This window comes from Gymnoscopelus braueri (genome assembly GCF_963280865.1).
Source record: "Gymnoscopelus braueri genome assembly, chromosome: 4".
Classification (NCBI taxonomy): domain Eukaryota; kingdom Metazoa; phylum Chordata; class Actinopteri; order Myctophiformes; family Myctophidae; genus Gymnoscopelus; species Gymnoscopelus braueri.
Window position 1 is genome coordinate 10077082 of NC_137605.1, and position 23311 is coordinate 10100392.

A 23311-nucleotide genomic window follows, 5' to 3' on the forward strand; every position below is an offset into this window, starting at 1 on the left:
GTCAGACAGAGTTGGAGAGAGAGTTTTGTTGTTGGACAGAGAGAGAGAGAGAGAGAGAGAGAGGGGGGGGCAACGGGAGAGAGAGATTTAATATTTAATTGTACATTGTTTTGTTTTGTTCCACTTTTGCTTTGGAAATGTAAACATACTATGTTTTCTCACGCCAATAAAGCTCCTTTGAATTGAATTGAGGGAGAAAGGGAGAGAGAGAGAAAGGAAGAGAGAGACATATGGAGACAGACACAGAGAAAGGCAGGCAAAGGGAGATAGTGTCTGAGATAGATAGAGAGAGAGAGAAAGGAAGAGAGGGAGATAGGGAGACAGAGGGAGAGAGGCTGGCAAAGGGAGATAGTGTGAGAGAGAGAGGGAGAGATAGGGAGACAGAGATAGGGAGACAGAGGGAGAGATATAGGAGACAGAGAGAGAGGCAGGCAAAGGGAGATAGTGTCTGAGAGAGAGAGAGAGAGAGAGAGGGAGAGAGAGAGAGGCGGACCACAGCGGTGCACCGCACCGGGTGGAGGGTGTAATTACTGGGGGTTGCATGTGGCCCGCGGGCCGCTGCCTGCGGTCGCCACTTTGAGGAGGATCGGTTGGATATGAACGTGAAATAACGGGTTTCCAGTGACCGAGCCCCGTCATTTAGCCGCTCAGTTTGTTTGCGGCCGCAGTAAACTGTGATTAAAGTAGACAGTTAACACCACAACCACCGGCCTGAGACCCCCCACACCCCCCCCCCCCCCCCCACACACACACACACACACACACACACACACACACACACACACACACACTCACACTCACACACACACACACAAACCAAAACACACATGAATTAACAGCACAACACAACCACACACCGAAAACACACATGAAGAGGTGGAAGAAGTAGGCCTACTCACTACTTTTTATGTTTATTTTACTTAATTAAAAGTACCATTAGGGGAGAACTGGCTAGAAAGTACAATGGCAAGTACAGGTATGTGTCATTGTCCTGACTAGTAGAGACAAAAGTAGCTCTGCACAACTTTTGCTTTCCATTTGAGTATTTCCGACTCATTCTATCAAATGCAAAATGGTCGTGGGTATTTACAGAGGACAAGTGTAAGTCTCTCGCAAAAGAAACATGTTCACTCTCTAGTCTCTAGCTATAACCGTATTTACATGCAGACGTGTGCTTATTATATAATTACAGTACTACCATGGGGGGGTCAAACCTTTAAAAGAAATAGCTGATCTACAAGATCATGACGCATCTTGATGCATCGTGAGGTAGATTGGCCATTTCATACTAAGTACAATTTACAATTTAGGCATTTAGCAGACGCTCTTTATCCAGAGTGACTTACATTAAGCGAGGTAAACACATACATAGAATGCAGAGAGACAGCGTAGTGCCTCAGTAAACTAGGATCACAGGTAAACCAAGAACCTAGCATCAGTCTAAACAATAAACTGTCAAAATAGCAATCTATGCATTGAAACTACAGGATACCCAGGTAAACAATGAACCTAGCATCTGTCTAAATAACATGCTATGCATGCATCTAAATTACATTTTAACCTTTGCATGAGTCTGCATGGCCGAGCGCTACGGGCTAAAGCAAGTACAGCAAGCGCAGTAAAGTACAGTACTCGAGTAAAGTGTACTTATTTTCTACCACTGGAATTAACACCGCAAAGTTCACAACCACCTGCCCTGCCCTGACCCCCAAACACCAAAAACACACATGAAGAGCCTGGAAACCCCACTCAGTTCACCACGAACACGGTGGTTCTGGCCTGGCCCTGGCTTATACTGTATATGAGTTAAAAGTGTCTTAAGTAGAGGGTGTGGACGGTGTGTCCCAGATAGGCATGCGAGGGGAAAAACACCATTTTTTGTTGTCGTTTTCTTTGGACGCATGAGTTCAGAGGCTCCCTGCAGGCGCTTTCATTGGGTGATGGATTGAGATGTTTACCCCCTGAAAAGAAACATGCCCCCCCCGCCAATGGCGGAAGAAGTAGGCTAACTCTGATTATTTCTTTCTTAGTTAAACCCAGCATCCGTATTATCATTCCCTCTAGTCCCAAAAAACAACAACGAGATAGCTTGTTCTGCATACTGGTGGATTTATTTGCGACTCTTGCAGGCAAACGTCAAACTGTTTAAAGTAAAGCATAAACAAACACGCACATAAATAATGGAACGTACAGTGACATAAACATTATACGACATGAATGTAATAAAGGCATAAAGACACAAACACATCTCGCTGGTTGCACATAAACCAAGGGAACGAGTTCAAGTCCAAGTGTCCAGGGACAAACGGCAACATACAGCGGCATACTGTACAAACTGCAATCAAATCAATAACCCTTTTTTACACACTTTTTCTCCCGTTATGCCAATTAATTCCTCCCCACACACATTTCTGTGCTGTCCCCTACTGACTCACCTACCAGTGAGGAGCCACCACAGAGAGGACGTAGAGCCTTCGCCCTACTCCTCCCGCCCAACACTCCCTGCTGACAGGTGACGCCCCAACCTGTAGGAGTACCTGCAGTGACAAATATCCAGTGGTGGAAGAAGTACTAAAATGTTTTACTTAAGTAAAAGCAGTCACTTTCCACCACTGCAAATTATCACCCTCCCCGCTCCGGCTTGCTGCTGTCGGATGGAAACCTTGTATGTCCAAAACTGTTATTTTTCAGGAAAAAAAAGAAGAAGAAAGAACCTGTGTTCCAATGTTGTTATGATTTAGTGACAAGCTGTTGTTAATACTTTTCCTTGGTTATGTTATATTCATATTTATAAAACTCACAGACACGCTTAACCACTTTCAACTTCATCATATATAGGCCAAAGGTTTTGAAAATCTTTAAAAAATAACACAAATAGCTGATCTACAAGCTTACATGGTGTTGCAATGTGACGCGCGGTAAGCTTGTAGATTGTCTGTTTTTGCTTCTTTTGCGCAACACTGTATAGTATGAAATAGGGCATGAATTTATGAAAAGATGAAACATGGAGATACAAGGTATCTGCCCGACAGCATCAATATTGAGCTCTGAACGAGGACCCAACTGTCTTTACCCCGTAATTTCACACTCACACCAGAGCACACACAACATTCATCTGGGGCAACGTCTTTGGACAAATTGCACGTTTTGGATTGTATCTCGCTCAGAATTGTTATAGTTCTCCACATAATATTGACTGCGATTTGCAAGATGTATGTACTTTGGTTGTGAACCGCCCTAATCCTGCCTCGGTAACCCAGGGAAGATGCAATTCTAAATTCTAAATTGTATATATTATAATGCTAGTCTATGGTCATTCACTGACTACACCAATGTTGATGCTGCTTTTTTGCACAGCCTGCTTTAGGCTACTTAAATTCTCTTATTATACTTACCTTACTATAACTTTGAAGATTTTTGCATTTTGCATACAAGTACGTAAGTACGTAGAGTAAAAATCGTTTTGTTTTAGCTTCCTCGCATATTTTGTAGAATAACAGTAACAAAGTTACTAGGAAAGATAAACAGAAACGTGTTGACCTTAATACCTAGTTTTTATGGCGTGGCTGTGAAAGATGTACAGTAGCCGTCTATAAGAGGGTCTGGTCTGTCTGTCCGTCCGTCTGTCTGTCCGTCTGTCCGTCCAGAGCTATTCTCACAATCCGTTGGACCGATCAGTGCCAAACTTTGTGTGCACACTGTTAGAATTGAGGCTAGGCTTACCTAGAATGCTGCTTTTGTACACTTTTAGAAATGTTTCATACAATACTCGTTGTACATGTTGTCAGTGACCCGTTGTACCCAGTTTGACCCCCGACTCCCCCCGGGTCAGTGTGGAAGTGTCCTTGAGCAAGAGACTTAACGCCTAACTGCTCCTGATGAGCAGATGCCTTGCGTGGTTTCCTTTTCCGTCGATGTGTGTGTGAATGGATGAATGTAATGCACATTATGAAGCACTTTGGATAAAGCCGCTATCTAAATGCACCATTTATCATTTTTACCACTATTCAAACCATTAGTTTCTTTTTTTTTTTTTTTCTTAAACTTTTATTTTAAATTGTTCCCTCTCCATCACGGTCATCATGAGTAAGTTCACACTGTGACTTTCAACTGACCTTCAACTAATAATTCTCAGATGTTTGACTCCGAATAAGACACACTTGCGTCGAAACGTTAGTCGTTTGTTTTCTCCTCATTAAACCGTTGAAGCAAATGGAGTGCTCCAGTGCCATCTTTGAGCTCTGTCGTTCTGAAGTGACCCATAGAAAGTTCTATTTTTAATATGACTGTGGGAGCCATTTATGTTGCCTTGGCATCTACCTTACAATCCGATTGTGTCGCTGAAAGGGCAAAGGTACTCAGGACAAAAAAACCTGCTGTTGCCAGATCGTGCGTGAGCAACAAGCAACCAGCTTCATGAAAAAACAAAGCTGCTCACTGCGCATGTAGCCTCGATCTCCAGGCTTTTATTGCTTAGTTTTGCTAAAAAATAAAAGCCTGGCCCAACTATAGCCTGTACTGGGTATGAGGAAGTGTTTCATTTCCCAACCAACCAGAGTGCAGTGGGCGTCGCTCGTAATGTTGTGTTAACGGGGCGGGGGTTGACGGACAGATCGGTGAACCAATGGGATCAGGCGCCGTCTCTCGCCGGCTCTATACACACGCCCCTTTATACACGAAATCAGGAGGGTTGCAGCAGGCTACTGCGCATGCGTCGCCGCACTTTCTCTAACCAATTCACACCCACTTCACGCTTACAAAACCTGGACATGGCAACGTCGCTCATCGTTCTGTGATTGACAGCAAAAGCTGGCCAATCAGGTGGCGAGTTCGCAGCCTGAAAAAAAACCAACGGCAGCCATTGTTGGTTGTCAGAGTGCCTTCATTTCTTATTTTCGCTTATTAAACGCACTCAAACTACTGCTTTGAGGCACGGAATTCACTTATAACATATCGTTTGGATAGAATGTAGTTGTTTCACTTCATCGACCCTCTGGGTTTTTTTTATTATTATTTTTTTATTCCATGATTTTGTACCCCCAAACGAAATTTTCTTTGGAGGGTTTAGGGGGGGGGGGTTAGGGGGGGGTACTAGAATTCTGCCCGCGTAGCGGGCAGAACTTCTAGTATTATTACACTTGGTTGCGGGCTTTCGCTGGACAGCATGGGGTGAAGGTAGGGGCATAGGTGCAGTAATTAGGAAAAGGGACAGGTAGTGGGGAACACAAACAGTCCTTACCAAAGAGACACAGAGACAGACGCAGAGACACAGACACAGAGACACAGACACAGAGACACAGAGACACAGAGACACAGACGCAGAGACACAGACACAGAGACACAGAGACACAGACGCAGAGACACAGACGCAGAGACACAGAGACACAGAGACACAGACGCAGAGACACAGAGACACAGAGACACAGACGCAGAGACGCAGAGACACAGAGACACAGAGACACAGAGACACAGACGCAGAGACACAGAGACACAGAGACAAAGACAGAGACACAGACACAGACACAGACACAGAGACACAGAGACAGACAGAGAGACAAAGACAGAGAGGCAGAGACACAGACAGAGACACAGAGACAGACACACAAAGATAGAGAGAGACAGAGACACAGAGACAGAGACAGAGAGACAGAGACACAGGCATGCAACAGAGACGCCTGATACAGTATATTGGCCATTATTTCACTTGGTTTTGACGGCATCGATATTGGTACTTAGGACGGCAGTGGCTCAGGAGGTAGAGACGCCCGTTTGAGAATCGTTCCGATCCCCAGACTTCTCCTGCGGTCAGTGTCCTTGAGCAAGACACTGAACCCCCAATTGCCCCCGATGAGCACGTTGGTGCGTTGCATGGCTTCCTCTGCCGTCGGTGTGTGAATGTGTGTGTGTGTGTGTGTGTGTGTGTGTGTGTGTGTGTGTGTGTGTGTGTGTGTGTGTGTGTGTGTGTGTGTGTGTGTGTGTGTGTGTGTGTGTGTGTGAATGTAATGCACACACACACATAAATGCACCATTTACCAATTATGCGGCTGACACAGAGGACCACTTCACATGCGGGGGAGTGCAGACACACACACACACACACACACACACACACACACACACACAAACACACACGCACGCACGCACGCACGCACGCACGCACGCACGCACGCACGCACGCACGCACGCACGCACGCACGCACGCACACAGAAGAGCAGCCAAATCAGCGTAGATCTTGTCCTGTTTTTACTTGTGACACTCATACTGTAGATGTTATCATGTTAATCTTTGCTATTAGTTTGTTCTGGAGGGCGGGGCGGTGGCTCTGTTTCTCTGTTCAGATGGCGGTAAAAACCCCTCCAGGCCGTTAGAAGGTGGTTTCTGCAGACTGATGGTATTTCAGATTAGCGCTGAGTGCCTCTTAATTCACACACAGTCCATTAACCCATTAAGACCTGAGGCCGATTCTACAAAATGTCTTCTAAATCCTAACAATTTTTTGGAGGAAAAAAAAAACATGTTGCTATATCAGTGGTTCTCAAACTTTTTCATGGGGGTCCTTGAACCCCCAAAATTGTATGTATTTGGCCGCGGACCCCCATCTCAAAATATTTTGTTCCAGGGACCCCCAGAAGCAAAGATTTAATAAATATGTATTGAAAGATTTGTACACATTTTCACGTTTTTTTTCAAAAATAGCAGATCTACAAGCTCTTAGCGCGGCACTCGGTGCCGCGCTATGAGCTTGTATATCTGCTATTTTCGAATAGCCAAAGAAGTGACAGAGATGCGTTCCCGAATTGAATGGGTTAATTACTGTGACGTGAGACGTTTTCCTGCCCGGCAACCATTCATTTAATTTGAACCCGGCCGTCCCTATTCTTGGGGCATGTCATTACAGGTGAACGTTTACCCTTTTTTCCCCTCTCAAATGACTGCTTCTGATAGCAGATCTACAAGCTACAAAGCGCGTCGTATCGGGCCCAAGAATGTGGCATGGGTTTCAGGCTGTAGTGTTTTTTTTAGATCAAATGTCACAGGGCTAGAGGGCACTGGGAGGAAAACAAGCTGAGGAAGAGAGGGAACAGTGTGAGTCAGTCTGATGTGTCATGATCCAGGGTGGGGGAGGGCAGGGCTTTAGGACCCGGGGGACAAATGAGCTGTCTCTGTCGGGGAATCGATGAACGTCATAACAATAGTGTCTGTGTCAGCGTTGCCATGTCTGATTATTATAAGCGACTTTTGGGCCTGTGTTTCTGTGAAGTCGCTTGTAAATATTGGATTGCGTTTTTTTGGGGGCTTGTTTCTAAAGTGTAGTTGCTTATTTGGGCTTGCTTCCTAAATGTGGTTTAAACCAGTGGATTGATGATAGGTTGTTGTTGTGAAAATAGATCTACAAGCTCACAATGTGTGATTTTTGTTGAAAATAGCCGATGTATACAGTTTGAAATGGTTGAACTGATCTTGATGGTCGCTTCTTCTGGGCTTGTTCGCATAGGCCTGGTTGCTTGTTTCTCTCGCAAAATCTGGCAACAATGCCAGTAGTACAGACAGTGGTGGAATAAGTACTCAAGATTGTTTTACTCAAGTGAAAGTAGTACTCTGTTACAAGTAAAAGTCCTGCATTCAAAGTATTGGCATCAAAATATTCAGACAATACCAAAACGTAAAAGTACTCATTATTGCAGAAATGCAGTCCATTTCACAATCACGTTATTGGATCGTTATTAGTAATGCATTAACTTTAATGCTGCAAGCTGGGTTGCTGGGTACTGTAGCTTGACTTATACAATACATCAGTGAAAATGGAAATACTCAACTAAATACCTCAAAAGTACAGTACTTGAATAACTGAGTGACTTTCCCCGTCGCTGCCAGTATTACATACTGTAAGTATAGAGACTGATGTGCTATTTTACTCAATCTAACCTCCAGTATTGAAAACTAAAAAAAAACTGATCACAAAAGACAGCAAAGAAAATGTTGTGAGCTTGTGGATCGGCTATTTCGTTCCACAATTTTTTGACATTTTCTGAAAGATTTCTAGAATTTCTTGTTTTTGGAACATTTCTTAAAATACTCAATCTAACCTCCAAGTCGTCTCTGTCGGGTGGAACCCTCATATGTCCAAAACTGGATAAAAAAGTAAATAAAGCTAAAATAGCAGATCTACAAGCTCAAAACGTGTCGCTTTGCGCCGCGTTTCGAGCTTGTAGATCTGCTATTTTGGATACTTTTGTGTGACGCAGTAGTATGATAAAGTAGGGCATTAATTTACAAAAAAAAAGGTAGGAATATGGAGATAATTACGCGACATGACGTTTTGATAATTGTTTAAGAAAATACTCAATCTATTCCTTCAAGTATTGAAAACAAAGAGTGATCATAAAAAGCCGGGCCAAAGAAAGGGCCATATTGTTGGCCATAATGCAGTTAGAAAGACACTGAGGTCAGTGGAACATGTGCTGTCCCGGGGCCATGCTGCTGCTGCTGCTGCTGGACTCCATTTGCTGTACAAGTTAGAGAAACATTTGAACAGAAGAATGAGCCTTCTGTGTTGAACTTCATGTTAAGGTCATGGAAAACAGAACGCACACATGCAACTCAGACAAAATAATGTTTAGACTGCTGCTGAACGTCATATCTCACCCCCCCGTCTCTCTCTCTCTCTCTCTCTCTCTCTCTCTCTCTCTCTCTCTCTCTCTCTCTCTCTCTCTCTCTCTCTCTCTCTCTCTCTCTCTCTCCCCCTCCAGGCTGTGTGTGTTCTGGGGCGCGGTGGGGGTCGTGACCTCTGTGAGCAGGTCAGGGAGAAGGAAGGTGAGTCCTGAATTTTCTTTGTTCGGAGACAGAGATCTGGTATGAAATCTATTTGTATCTGCAAGCTCACAACGCGTGACACGTTGTGACACGTTGTGAGCTTGTAGATCTGCTATTTTCAAAAGATTTGAGTACATTTTAGACATTTGAAAATGTGTGAAATGGGACATTCTGCCTAACAAGTACTTTTGCTTTTAGTACTATATTTTGATGCCAACACTTTTGTGCTTTTACTCAAGTAGGTTTTGAATACCGGACTTTTACCTGTAACAAAGTATACATTGCAATATTGTTTCTTTCACTTAACCCATTTAGACCGGAAAAGAATCTGTCATTTTTAGATTTCTTTGGGCTATAAAAAAAAAAAAGCAGATATACAAGCTCATAGGTTGTATATCTGCTAATATTTTTGAAAAATCTTGAAAATGTGTGCAAATCTTTTAATATATATATATTTTTTTTAAGCGAACATTTGTAAAATATTTTGTTCCAGGGACCCCCCAGAAGCAAATATTTGAGTTACGAATGTTCGCTTTAAAAAAAATATATATATATATTTAAAGATTTGCACACATTTTAACAATTTTTCAAAAATAGCAGATCTACAAGCTCATAGCACGGCACTCTATGAGCTTGTATATCTGCTATTTTTGAATAGCCCAAAGATGACAGAGATGCGTCCCCTGAATTGAATGGGTTAACTAAAACAAGTACTTCTTCCATCACTGCCAGTAGCTTCCAGTGGCCTGGAGTAGAGCCCCGCTACAGGCCCAGAAATACAGCCCAAACCCGGCCCTGGGCCGGATTTCAACCTGACAAGGGTCTGCAATTTATTAACCCGACATCAAATTAATTGAATCTCTCTCTTCGATGTGCGCTTTCTCTGATTTATGATGATCTCAACTATCATGATGCGTTCTCACTCGCACTGTCTGATACATGCAAACACAGACAGAACACACGCCACATAATTATGCTAAGAAACGTAACCTTGTTTTTATTCAACATAAACTACAAGTGCCGCGTGAGTCCCAACCGACTTACGGAGAGTTACGTGTGACGTGATGCAGCAGCAATTTGCGTAAATACCAACAATAACAATTAATGCTCACAATGTTAATAGCGAGTGTCCATTACAGAGAAGCATAAGCATGCTGTAAAAAACAAAGGTCCATTAACACCCAGCAGTTATAGTTATCGTACATATAGTGCTGGCTGTGAACGACCCATAAAACCAAGTTATGTGATGCAGCAGCAAATAAGTAATTCATGTTTTATTGTCTACTACCATTCTTTATTATGAGCTGTGTGAAGAATGACCTTTCAAACGGTATATCCCCCAAAAATAAACGTCCATGGAACTGTAGTGTGTAGGCATATTCAGTAGGAGCCTTATGAGCCTCATTCACTTTGTTTAATGTGTGTCGCGTCGTCCAAACAATAGATTCTATAGATTCTCACTCCCAACTTGTCAGGCTGTCGTTCAGAGGCTAACGAGTCAAACGTAATGTAACTAACGTAACACTCTTCTCCTTTCATTGTCGAGGAAACGAGAGAGGTTCAGTTCACTGGTGAATGCTTCGCGATGGTTGAAGGGTTATTAACTTAACTCGGGGTCAATGAGCCTGGCCTGTGCCCGAACTATTAATAGAAAAACATTCGTCGGGCCCGCCACTGATCAACGGGTCTGGCCGGTGACCCATTGGGGCCTCGTCGGGCTTGCAGACCTCCAGCCTGAAGACCCCAGATAGAGAACAGAGACTTCACAACAATGATGGCTTGTTAGCATAATAGCGAAAAAATGCCGACCTTTGACCCAGGGTCTGACTATTTCCGTACTCTGACATACCAACACAGACACATTACAAAGCAGTGTGTGTGTGTGTGTGTGCGTGTGCGTGTGCGTGTGCGTGTGAGACAGAGGTCATGGCTGCCTAGTTAAGGGGTTACATCTTGGCTCTCATTACCGAGCACTAGTTTTGTGACAGCTGTTTGATGTCAAGACCCCCGACACACAGACACACAGACACACACACACACAGATGCAGACGCATTCATGAGGAATCTTGTTTGATCGAGTAGTAAACTGTACAAGATCACCACAACACAACACAACACACACACACACACACACACACACACACACACACACACACACACACACACACACACACACACACACACACACACACACACACACACAGATAAACATTCACAGTTGAACACATGTGCACATATACAGTTACTCATGTATACATGGATGGACACGTAAATATACAGTACACACACACGCACGCACGCACGCACGCACACACGCACACACACACACACACACACACACACACACACACACACACACACACACACACACACACACACACACACACACACACACACACACACACACACACACACACACACACACACACACACACACACACACACACACACACACACACACACAGCCACATCAGTGTACATCTCGTTCTGTTTATACGTGTGACAGCCATACTAGATGCTATCATGTTAAACTGTGCTGTTTAGTTTGTGCTGGTAAAGCCCTCCAGGTCTTTAAGCAGTGGTTCTCAAACATTCAGGGACCCCCCACATTTATACTGTTGCTGTCAGGCAGAAACCTCTCATCCCCATATTTTAACATTTAACCAAAAATCCCTCATAATATGGGCTTGTGGTATAAAAAGTTCCCCTGCCCTACTTGATCATGATCATACTACAGTGTCACTCAAAAGCATCCAAAATAGCAGATCTACAAGCTCGAAACGCCACGCGGAGCAACGCGTGTTGAGCTTGTCAACAATCTGCAATTTTTGATACTTTTCAATTTGAATCCTGAAAAGTAACAGTTTTGGACATAATGGTATTTGGCCAGGACCCCCATTTTTTAAAATATTTTGTACCAGGGACCGCCACAAGAGAAGATATTTCATTTAGTTTTTTTTATTTATTAAGACATTGAAATCTACAACTATCCGCTGTTTTTGAAAAGCCAAGGTATAAAATAGGGTTTCAAGTAGTTAAACTGTTCCTGATTTTGCTCAGGACCCCCCTGGGGGACTCCACTTTGAGAACTACTGCTTGTAGAAGAGAGTGTCACGGTTGGTTGACGGCGTGGTCATTCCTCACTGAGTTTCCTGGATGAATAATAAACCAGTATTAACCCGGTTTCTCAGAAGTGACCGAAGGAACGCTCGATCACTTCCTCCACTCGCCTCGCATTGCGCAATGGACGCTTTTGTTTTTTTGCCGAGTCGAGCATTTCTTGTGGAAATATTACAACATTTTGCGGTTTCAACCTGTTCCTCAAAATATTACCACACACAACTTTCATAACCTCTGTACAAAATGACACATTTGTCACGTTTTCCTCGAATCCTGTTTGACCCTGGAGTTAGTCAGAGGTTGGCAGAGCATGCAGCGCACATTTTAGCTGTGGTGGAAGAAGTACTCCGATTTTTGACTCACTCTATTGCAAGTAAAAGTCCTGTATTCATCATTTTACTTCTGTAAAAGTGCAAAAGTATTGGCATGAAGATTTAAAGTACCAAAGTAAATGTACTCAAATGTTCCAAAAACAATTGTCGAACTTGTAGATAATAAGATGATAAGACAAATAGTATAAAAGAGGATTTAATTGGTTAATGTAAGTTTTGTAATAATCTTCACTACTATAACCCAAAGACAGGCCCAGTATGTGTGCGGAGTACCAACTCATAGCACACCACTCTAAATCTATAAAGTAACAAGTAACTAAGTAGTGGAGTAAAAGTACAACATTTGTCTCTGACATGTAGTGATATATAGAAGTAGAAGAGTAGAAGTACAGTATTTGAGGAAATGTACTTAGTTACTTTCCACCTCTGCATTTCTAGTCTTCTTCATGTGGTTTATGATTTATTATAATTTATCACGTGTAATCCTCCATTGGAAAGCACTTGGGGTCAACCCCTGTTGTTCTTAAGCATGTTCTATAAATAAAAAGATGACTTGACTAAGATGTGCCAAGATGTTGTACTTGTTGTCATAAAACCAAGGAAACCTCCAAAACAATTTAGGTCATAAATTATTTCATAAATCGTTGTGATGTTTTTTTTAAATATTTACTGTGTGTGTGTGTGTGTGTGTGCGTGTGCGTGTGCGCGTGTGCGTGTGCGTGTGTGTGTGTTTTCAGGGGGCAGGTGGTCGGAGGCCCAGACAGGTATTTAGGGCGGAGCCTGTCGAGGGGGTGTGGTCTCAGTGGGGGTCGTGGTCAGAATGCACTCAGACCTGCGGAGTGGGCGTGTCCCAGAGGACCAGAGACTGCCAAGCCCCGCCCCCTCCGCCACAGACTCCTTCCCTCTCCCATGCCCCTCCCCCTCCCAACTGGGGGGGTTATTTCCCCGCCTCCCGGCCCTACTCCCGACCCCCCTATTACCCCGATTCAGTATCCACCAATCGCAGCCCGGGACTGCCTCTGTACCGGACTGATCCCATCGGAGAAGGGGGCGGGCCTTTGCCGGGGCCAGCCGCCAATCCCTCGCAGCGCTTTTACCAGCCGGAATTCTCCCCGGCCAATCAGGACCCTGTGTCCGTGTACCGGTCCCCCTACCGCGGCACGTCGCACGGATACAACCAGCCGACACGCATCACCAGGAGACCGACCAATCCGGGCTCACAGAGGCCAGGAGGAGGCGGGACGAGAAGGGAGGGGCTGAACTCCAGGAGGTGAGAGGGGATTGGACAATTAGAAAACAAAAAACTATTTATTTTTTGTTGATGTCAGTTGGAAACCTTGTATGTCCAAAATAAAAACATTTTAAAATAGTGAAAATAGCTGATCTACAAGCTGACAACATGTCTCATCGCAAACGCCTTGTGAGCTTGTAGATCGTCTATTTTCACTACTTTTGTGCGACGCTCTTGTATGATGAAGTAGGGCGATGATTTACGACACATCTGTCTTCAAGGTCATCTAACAATGACACATCTGTCTTTACAGTTATTTTACACTGCCACATCTGTATTCATAGTTATTTTAAGCTGACACATCTGTATTCATAGTTATCTCACACTGACACATCTGTATTCATTTTATTTACATTGACACATCTGTATTTACATTGACACATCTGTATTTACATTGACACATCTGTATTTACATTGACACATCTGTATTTACATTGACACATCTGTATCACATCTTTATAGTTATCTTACACTGACACATCTGTCTTCAATTATCTTACACTGACACATCTTGTCTTCAAGGTCATCTTACAATGACCCATCTGTCATCATTGTTCATTTACATTGACACATCTGTCTTCATTGTTCATTTACATTGACACATCTGTCTTCAGAGTTATTTTACACTACACTGACGCATCTGTCTTCAAGTTAGGGGGCAGTTAGGTGTTAAAGGAGGAGTTCACCCAAAAAATGACTTCTTTTCTATCAATTGCACACCCCATGAAGCCTTGAATCCATGGATTCTTTTTTGTTTTTGTCGCATTCCTAAGCTAATAATTTGATTCCCGTCTCCTACCGGCTAATGTATCCGGTAGGAGACACAAAGTAGATTCTTTGCGTGTCCTACCGGAAATACACACGGTCATCAAATTATTGTCTTAGGAATGCCACAAAAACAAAAATAAATCCATGAAATCAAGGCTCCTCCTTGTCTTGCTCATGGACACTTCTACACATGGTCATGGGCAGGCCGGGGGGCGAACCAGTGACTTTCTGATTACCAGACGGCCTCTCTACCTACGAAGCTACGGCTGCACCCTTATAGTTAGTATAAGAACATAGGTTTACAATGACCAAGATGATTTATATTGTTAGTACAGTGGTTCTCAAAGTGGGGTCCGGGGACCCCCAGGGGTCCTTGAGGAGGCTCCTGGGCGTCCCCAGCAAAATGAGTTAAAATGGCATGAAAAAAACGTTCACCACTTTAACTCTATTTTATCCTTTATTGAAAAATAGCCAATCTACAAGCTCACAACGCGTCGTGTTTTTTTCTTAACACAAATCTTCTCTTATGGGGGTTCCCCGGCACAAAATATTCCCTCAGTCCAATATATATCAAAATAGGGCTCCTTGACATGAAAACGTTTGAGAACCATTGAGTTAGTATAACCATTTATTTTGGCATTTATCAGACACTGTTATCCAGAGTGACTTAATAAGCGCAAGATCAGCGTTAATGGCATGAACCGTGGTCAACGTCATGTAAACAGAGTGCACAGAAAACAAGTACAGTAACTAGGATACCAGGTAAACATCAAACCTAGCATCTGTCTAAACAACACGCTGTCTAAATAACACTCTTAGCTTTTGTGGACAAACAGAATACGACTATCTAAATCAGGGGTCTTCAACAGAGGGTCCGGGACCCCTAGGGGGTCCTCAGAGTAACTACATGGGGGCCGCCAAATCTTTGTTTTTACATTAACCACTTGAACCCTAGCACCTTATCCTGAGGAGAACTTTAGCCTTAAATAGCCGATCTACAAGCTTGTAGATCGGCTATATTCGGCAAAGAGGTTTGGCGTAGACGTAGAGGGACAAAAGAGCAAACCAAGTACAAAGTGAAAGGTCAAGTTTACTAAGTATTGACGGTTTAAGTGGTTAAATGTCTGAAAATGCACATTAACATGCATCCAACACACACACACACACACACACCGATGACAGTGCTGTCAAACAAGTCTATGAAGCGATCTACGAAATCTATGAAAAAGTTTAATCTGCAACACAATGTTATACAATATGTAGTGGGTGGGTCCCTACTTCATCTCTCTCTCAGCTAAGGGGTCCTTGGCCGGGAAAAAAACGTTGAAGATGTAAAAGAAGATGTAAAAGATGAAAAAATAACAACACATATGTGATATATGTATCTATCAAAAATAGGCAACAAGATGTAACAAGAAGTCTGCATTGAGCTTGTGATCAGATAGGGTGTCCAGAGCTGAATTCCAATACTCAAATTTCTGCCTCCATCATCTGTCCTCCAGCACGGCAGTGTTACGCTGAAATTGGTGACCTGACGAAATATGTGACAATCTGTGTAGACATCACATAACGTCAGTGTCCGAACGTAAAATGATTGCGGTTTGCTTATTAACAGAGTTCAACCCGGCGATGTTTAGGCCACGTATTTAAAGACCTCCATGTAAGTTACGCGAAGTCCACGAGATGGTCACATATTACGGCAGGTCACCAGTTTCACCGTAACACCGCCATGCTGGAGGACAGATGACAGAGGAAGTGAGGAGCCAGAAATTGGAGTATTGGAATTTGGCTCAGGAGAAACTGGTGGCTGACTGTGTGCAGATAGGTCTAGAACAGTGTTTCTCAAAGTGGGGTCCCGGGACCCCCAAGCAAACATGAGGAACAGTTTAAACACTTAACTCTTTGACTGCCAGAGTATTTTCATAAAGTACTCCCCCAGTGCCAGCAATTTTCGTGTTTTTTTATTTTTATATTTTGAATTTTTCTCATGAAAATAATTTAAAGACACATAATTTAAAGACCCAGCACAAATCCGCCACTAGAGAGCAGCACATGACAGCTTGATCAGGTCGTTGGGTCTCTCTCACCCTTCTTGATAGATTAGACAGGGAAAAACATGAAAACGGATGTGACGTCGTCCCAGATTGTTTTGATCGGCCAAAATTACGATGTGATACACGACGGCGATGACTGATCGTCACCCAGACCATAGATTATAGAAGAGAACCTGTCCGTTTGTCCGTTATACCGTGTGAAAAACCGTTTGTTTACCTATTTTGGACGAAAATTACTGGGGAAAAAAATCTAAAACCGGAAACGGAATCCAGGTCATGAAACCGGATGCAGATGTCCGTGAAGTAAGTGGAACTCGAAAATAACATTGAATATTAAGCAGCATAGCGCAATCAGAGATTAAACAATGAACGCGCGTCCAGCGCGTCGAACGCGTCGACGGCCAACTGGACAAAGTAGCACTTGACGCGTTATCGCGTCGTCCGCAGTCAAAGAGTTAATATATAGTTGAAATACTTCATGACACTTAAATATATAAATATATGGTTGACCGGAGTGACGAGTCCCTCAGGGCTCTATAGTGTCTTTTCTATTTTCTGTTGTTGCAATGCATCCTGACAGAGTTGGAATCTGGTAGGTGACTCTCAGCTGACGTAAAGGCAGACTCCCGTCTAGTAGCAACATGAGGTTACGGATGGGTTTGATGCTGGTGATAATGAATGGGAGACGATCTGTTACATATTGTCTAGTAGTGGAAACCATGTCCACAACAGTTACTTTTAAGGGTTCAAATTCAAAAATAGCTTAAGTAGCAGATCTACGAGCTCGGTTCCGAGCTTGTAGATCTGCTACTTTTGCTACTTTTGTGTGACGCTGGGAATACATTTTCCGGAAAAAAAACACAAGTTATAAGAGGTTTCTGTCCGACAGCAACGTTATCTTGGGATTAACCTCAGTGGGGGACAGTAACTCAGTACATTTACTTAAGTGAAAAATATATATAATATTGAGTATCTTTTTTTTGCTTATGACATTCACTCCACTACATTTCAAAGACAAATATTGTACTTTTGAATTTACTACATATCTAGAAAGTGACCCCCGTGACACAAACCAAAAAAAAACATTATTAATTAACTAACCATTTAAGCCCTAAAATAGCATATCTTTATGCCTGACCCGTTGTGAGCTTGTAGATTGGCTATTTTCAATATTTTAGATTTCCTTTAGTTTCTATGCCTTGCATTTCAATACATATAATGCTTATTAAAAAGAAAATGTACTTTGTATTTAAAGCATGTACTTTTGAATATTTTATAAGCACTACACTCAAGTGCAAATTTTGACTAAGCAACTTTCACTTGTAGTTGAGTGATATTTGACCTGAATTGCTTTCACTTGTAAGTTGTAGTTGAGCAATATTTGACCAGGAGAATCTATACTTTGACTCTAGACGTTGAGTATTTTGTCAATGCCCAGCCCCAGTGTTGGCCAATCACTGGCTAACACTGAGTTAGATGATTGATTTGGTGGGAAGATGGGAGAAAGAGCTTCTGATGTCATCAGCATTCTTATCAAAGTAGGTGATGAACAACACTCTACTTTTTTATCACCCCCTCCTCCACCCAGAGCAAATAGAGGCTGACATAATCTGCTTTTATACGCTGGTTCTCACAACGTCTGGTCCGGGGGAGTGCCCAGCGGTCCCCCGCCCCCCCCCCCCCGGACATGACACTAGTACTAGTACACTATCTCTGGGACCCCCATGTACACTGTAAAATCCACAGTGTTCATTTAACTCTGAGGGCCCTATTTTCGCCGGTGTCTTACCCATTATCCCTAAACTTCTTTGCCATTTTTTTTTTACTATTTTTAAAAACATTTTCAAATAGTTCAAATACCCAATCTACAAGCTCACAACGTGTCGATGTAGATTGGCTAGTTGAACTATTTGAAAATGTTTTTAAAAATAGTAAAAAACTGGCAAAGAAGTTTAGGGATAATGGGTAAGACACCGGCGAAAACAAGGCCCTGAGAGTGTACAGATAATGTACATCTCTACGCTCTCAGAGTTACAGACCTGTAAGGGTCCATTTGGTTCCATCTGTACACTCTCAGAGTTACAGACCCAAAAGGGTCCATTTGGTTCTAACTATACTCTCTCAGAGTTACAGACCCGTTAGGGTGCATTTGGTTCCATCTGTACACTCTCAGAGCTACAGACCCATAAGGGTCCATTTGGTTCTAACTATACACTCTCAGAGCTACAGACCCATAAGGGTCCATTTGGTTCTAACTATACACTCTCAGAGTTACAGACCCATAAGGGTCCATTTGGTTCTAACTATACTCTCTCAGAGTTACAGACCCGTAAGGGTCCATTTGGTTCTAACTTACTCTCTCAGAGTTACAGACCTGTAAGGGTCCATTTGGTTCTAACTACTCTCTCAGAGTTACAGACCCGTAAGGGTCCATTTGGAGCCCCCTGGGGGTCCCCGGACCCCACATTGAGAAACAGTGGTTTTATATACTTAGTGATTAGTTTAGTGAAGTGGTTTGTTTACAGCTGCTGTTAATAGAGTTTCAGTATGTTTTGTTTGTGGACAGTGTTGGGGCGTTGCCGGGGCAATGTGGGGATGTTGCTTGTGAGTCATTGGGTAGTGTTGTAAAAACCCTGCCCTCTGATACACACTGGTCATACAGAGAAACTGCTTTTTTTTACGTCACACACTCACGCGCGCACACTTGCACTTGCACTTGCACGCGCACGCACACACACACACGCACGCACGCACGCACGCACGCACGCACGCGCACACACACACACACACGCACACACATGCCCATACATACACACACACACCACACACACGCACATACACACGCGCACACACACACACACACACACACATGCCCATACATACACACTAGAGATGCGCGGATGGGTTTTTTTGTCACCCAAATCCGCGTTAACAAGTTCATTATCCATCCGCCATCCACCCGCGGTACTTATATCATCCTATTTATAGATCCGCACCAACCGCACCAAATAATTGTTATTTTCCTGATGTTAGTTTTCTTATAAACAGTGTTACTCACCACTGTCGCGATGCAGTGACTGTATACAATCCACAACCATGGTAACAACAAGCGAACGTCTTCATTAAGTTACTTTCGCTTTCAACCACTTTGTTGCCATGTCGGCTTTTTATAAGCTTTTTATAAGCGACTTTTAATATAATAAACTTTATTTATATAGCACCTTTCATGACATAAATGCAGCTCAAAGTGCTTTACAGAAAAAGAAAGAAAAAGTGAAAACAAAACACAGAGCAAAAACAATGCTCTGTGTTGCGACTTTTGGGCTTGTTTGGCACTTGTTTTGGGCTTGTTTTCATAGACCTGGCTACTTATTTCTCTCGCAACCTGGCAACACTGGCTGCCTTCAAAGCAACATGTCGTGAGCGGCTATTTTGTGCCTGGTGTAAAATGACGTAATATTAAAATACTACAAACGCACACACGGTGAAATGTAGTGCTTTTTAAAAGCTATTATAGGCCTATAGATTGATATCATTAATTTAATTCCCGCATTATTTCACCCGCGGTTTATCCAATATGAATTAATAATTATATTTGATTGACCCAAATCCACCCAAACTGCGGTTAACTGCGGCAACCGCGGCTAAAACCGCGATCCGCGCATCTCTAATACACACACACACACACACACACACACACACACACACACACACACACATGCCCACACACACACACACACACACACACACACACACACACACACACACACACACACACACACACACACACACGCACGCCCACCCACATGCACACACGCCCACTCACGCCCATCTAAAACACACACACACACATGCATGCCCAGTCACGCGTGCACGCACACACACGTGCGCCCACCCACACACACTGAGGCCCTTTCGATCATTCATTGTTTGTGTCAAACTTGTAATTAAGTTGTTTCTGACTCTCCCTGTCTTGTCTCTTGTGTGTCTCGGTCTATGTTCACACTGGCAGCTCAAATGCGTCACAATGTGTCTCGCCAGCTTGTACACTGTGTCATTACATCATTGCCATAGCAACCAAAGCAGATAGTTTGACGATGTCCGAGTGTACAAATATGATCGATTTCAAATAACAGCGTGGTGGACAGTCAGTCCTAAAGATCAGAATTAAGAAACAGTCTCTCTGTCTCCAATGCTCTAATGTAGGCTACACTGTACAACAGCTTTGTGGAACGAAAATAGCAGATCGGTAAGCTCGCAAAGTATCGAATTCCACGACACGTTGCGACCTTATAGATCTGCTATTTTCGGCGCACAAAACATTCGGCGCAGGACACATACGGCCATACAACGAAGTATAAATCGCACCTAACTGTTTTGTTACGCCCAGTCCCCTAGACCCCTTCAGGGTGGTAACATTTGGGGGCTTGTCCGGGACTGATATTGTTGGTCTTGGTGTGTGTCTCTCAGGTCCCCCATCAGGCCGGGTCAGTTCGGTTACGGCCGGGTCCCCTTCTCCCTGCCGCTGCACCGCCAGACCAGGCACACCGCCAACGGCACCGTTGACGAGGCCACGCCCACGGCGGCCGGCACCGCCGATCAAGACGGCAACGACGCACCCGTGGCAGGCGGAGCAGAAGGAGAGGAAGAAGAAGAAGAAGGAGGGGGAGGAAACAACCAGGAGCCGGGAGGAGGAGGGGAGGACGGAAGCAGAAAGAAAGACGGAGGAGAGGAGGTGAAGACGGAGTCTGCCCGCCCGTCTCCGACCGAGCGAGCGCGGGAGAGAGAGAGGGAGCGGGAGCGAGCCCCTTTCTCTCCCCCGTCCTCTCGCTCGGCCCCGGCGCGCCGCACCTTCGACTGGCGCTCCGTCGCCGCCCCGCCCCCTCCGGGGCATGCCCCTCCCCCTCAGGGACATGCCCCTCCCCCTCAAGGATATGCCCCTCCCCCGCAGGGGCATGCCCCTTCCTCCTCCTCTACTCACCTGTACTCCTCCTCTTCCTCCTCCTCCCCCGACATGCCTCCTCCGTTCTCCTCGCCCCTCCACCGCGTCCCCCCCCAGAACCCCGGAGAGAGAGAGCGGCACGCCTGCTCGGGGCGACCGACGGAGTTTCGCCGATGCTTCTCTCAGGTCAGAAGCTAGACTATACATTAGACACACCATCCATTCAGACAGTATGGGCTGTTACATTACACATAACATATCGTCACTGTCGGGGTGGAAACCTGTCCAAAACTGTTACTTCTCAGGATTCAAATTCAAAATGATCAAAAGTAGCAGATCTACAAGCTCGAAACGCGTCGCTTGTGGATCTGCTACTTTTGATCATTTTGTGTGACGCTGTAGTATGATCAAGTAGGGCGTCAAAAAAACACAAAAAGTAAAAAAATATGGAGATAAGAGGTTTCTGCCCGACAGCAACGATATAGTGATCTAGATATAATACTGATTATCTCAGAGGTCTGATATGTTACCCGTCAGTGAACGTCGCAGATGTATTCAGGAGCTTAAACCATTAAGAGCTGTATAAAGTAATCATTTTAAATCAATTGTATATTGAATCATGGGCCAATGAAGTGATCTAAGTACAGTGTTCCAGTAAGAACTGAGCCGGAGTCTCTTCCAGCAGATCATTTAGGGAAGAGTCCCTCAAATTAGATTAAAGTGAAATACAGTAATCCAACCTTTTTGGAGATGAATGCAAATGGCCGGGTTATGCAGAGTCAGACTGGTTTTCTTGACGGTGTGAGTCTGAAAGAGGCTAGCCGCCTATAAGAGGGTCTGTCTGCGAGTGCATGCGTGCCTTTGTTTGAAGCTGATCTTGCATGTGAACCACTGGAGTGATCAGCACCACATGTCTTGTGCATACTGCCAGTAGGCTAACTTAGTACCTCTCCACTCATTTGTTCCCCACAAGTTTTATACTTTACCGGTAATTTAAAGGTAGGGTAAGTGATATTCCTTTGTTAAAGTGTTAAGTGTTAAATAACTATATATTCTGATAGTACTCATTGCTATAGAGTGTTTTTTCAGTATTACAGGAGTCTCCACTTCATGTCTCTCCGGCTCTTTAGTAAACAGAAAATGCATTTTCAGGTCGGGATACCAAGTTTACCCAATCAGGAGAGAGAACTCAACTCATACAGGATACAGGTTAAACAAGTGACATTGGAAGTGATGACACTAAGAAATGAGCAGACCAAATTGGAACTGGAACACTATAAAATTGAAGCTGATAAATGAGTACTCGCTCCTGTTTGGCTGACAATTCGCAACCCACCTAAAAATGTATTTCTGAGACCCCTGTTACTGAACAAATACTCTATAGCAATGAAATAAAAATCACTTACCCTACCTTTAATATCATAATGGAAGTGAGTGCGGCTCTGAACGAGCTGAATACCTTGCTTTTGAGTCATACTTAAAAAGAATATTAGATGACCAGATTTCAGTTACTAGCTAAAACACAGTGTAAATGCTGTGTGGCTGCTTTGAACAAAATTGTTTGAAGCTGTGTAGTTGTGTGTGTTTTTCTGTTCCTGCTGTTTGCTTTTTGAACTGAGACATGGTGGGATGCAGAGAACATTTCTTTTGGCAGAATATTCTGGGGGGGGGCGAATATTTGGCAAAACAAAATGCCAAACCTGCTATTTTCCTGCCAAGCTATTTGGTATGAGAGGAAAAAAGGAGGGTGGCCTAGAACAGTATATAGACCACCTTGGGGACTCTGGTCAATGAAGGTTTAAGTGTTTTTTAAAGTAAGTAAGTAAGCCTTCCCGAGCCATGTGGCCCATAGGGCAGGAGCCTATCTCCTGTTTCTGTAGCGTGAGGCGGCTTAAGTTCAGTTCAGTTTTATTTTTGGGGGATAATGGACGCATAACATAAGTAGAGAAGTACATTTCACAAATTGCCACTATTTTCCCAGCAGTGTCC

General features: G+C 43.8%; 1 protein-coding gene across 2 annotated transcripts in view; it reads left to right on the top strand.

Moving 5' to 3' along the window:
• The window catches only part of adamtsl4 (ADAMTS-like 4), a 70465-nt gene that overhangs the window by 2409 nt on the left and 44745 nt on the right, over window positions 1–23311 (top strand). For both annotated transcript variants that reach the window (XM_080427056.1, XM_080427057.1), the window contains exons 2-4: window positions 8752–8815; window positions 13005–13537; window positions 20851–21508. In XM_080427056.1, coding sequence (XP_080283182.1) covers window positions 8752–8815; window positions 13005–13537; window positions 20851–21508 — 1255 coding nt within the window. The remainder of the gene's footprint in view (window positions 1–8751; window positions 8816–13004; window positions 13538–20850; window positions 21509–23311) is intronic.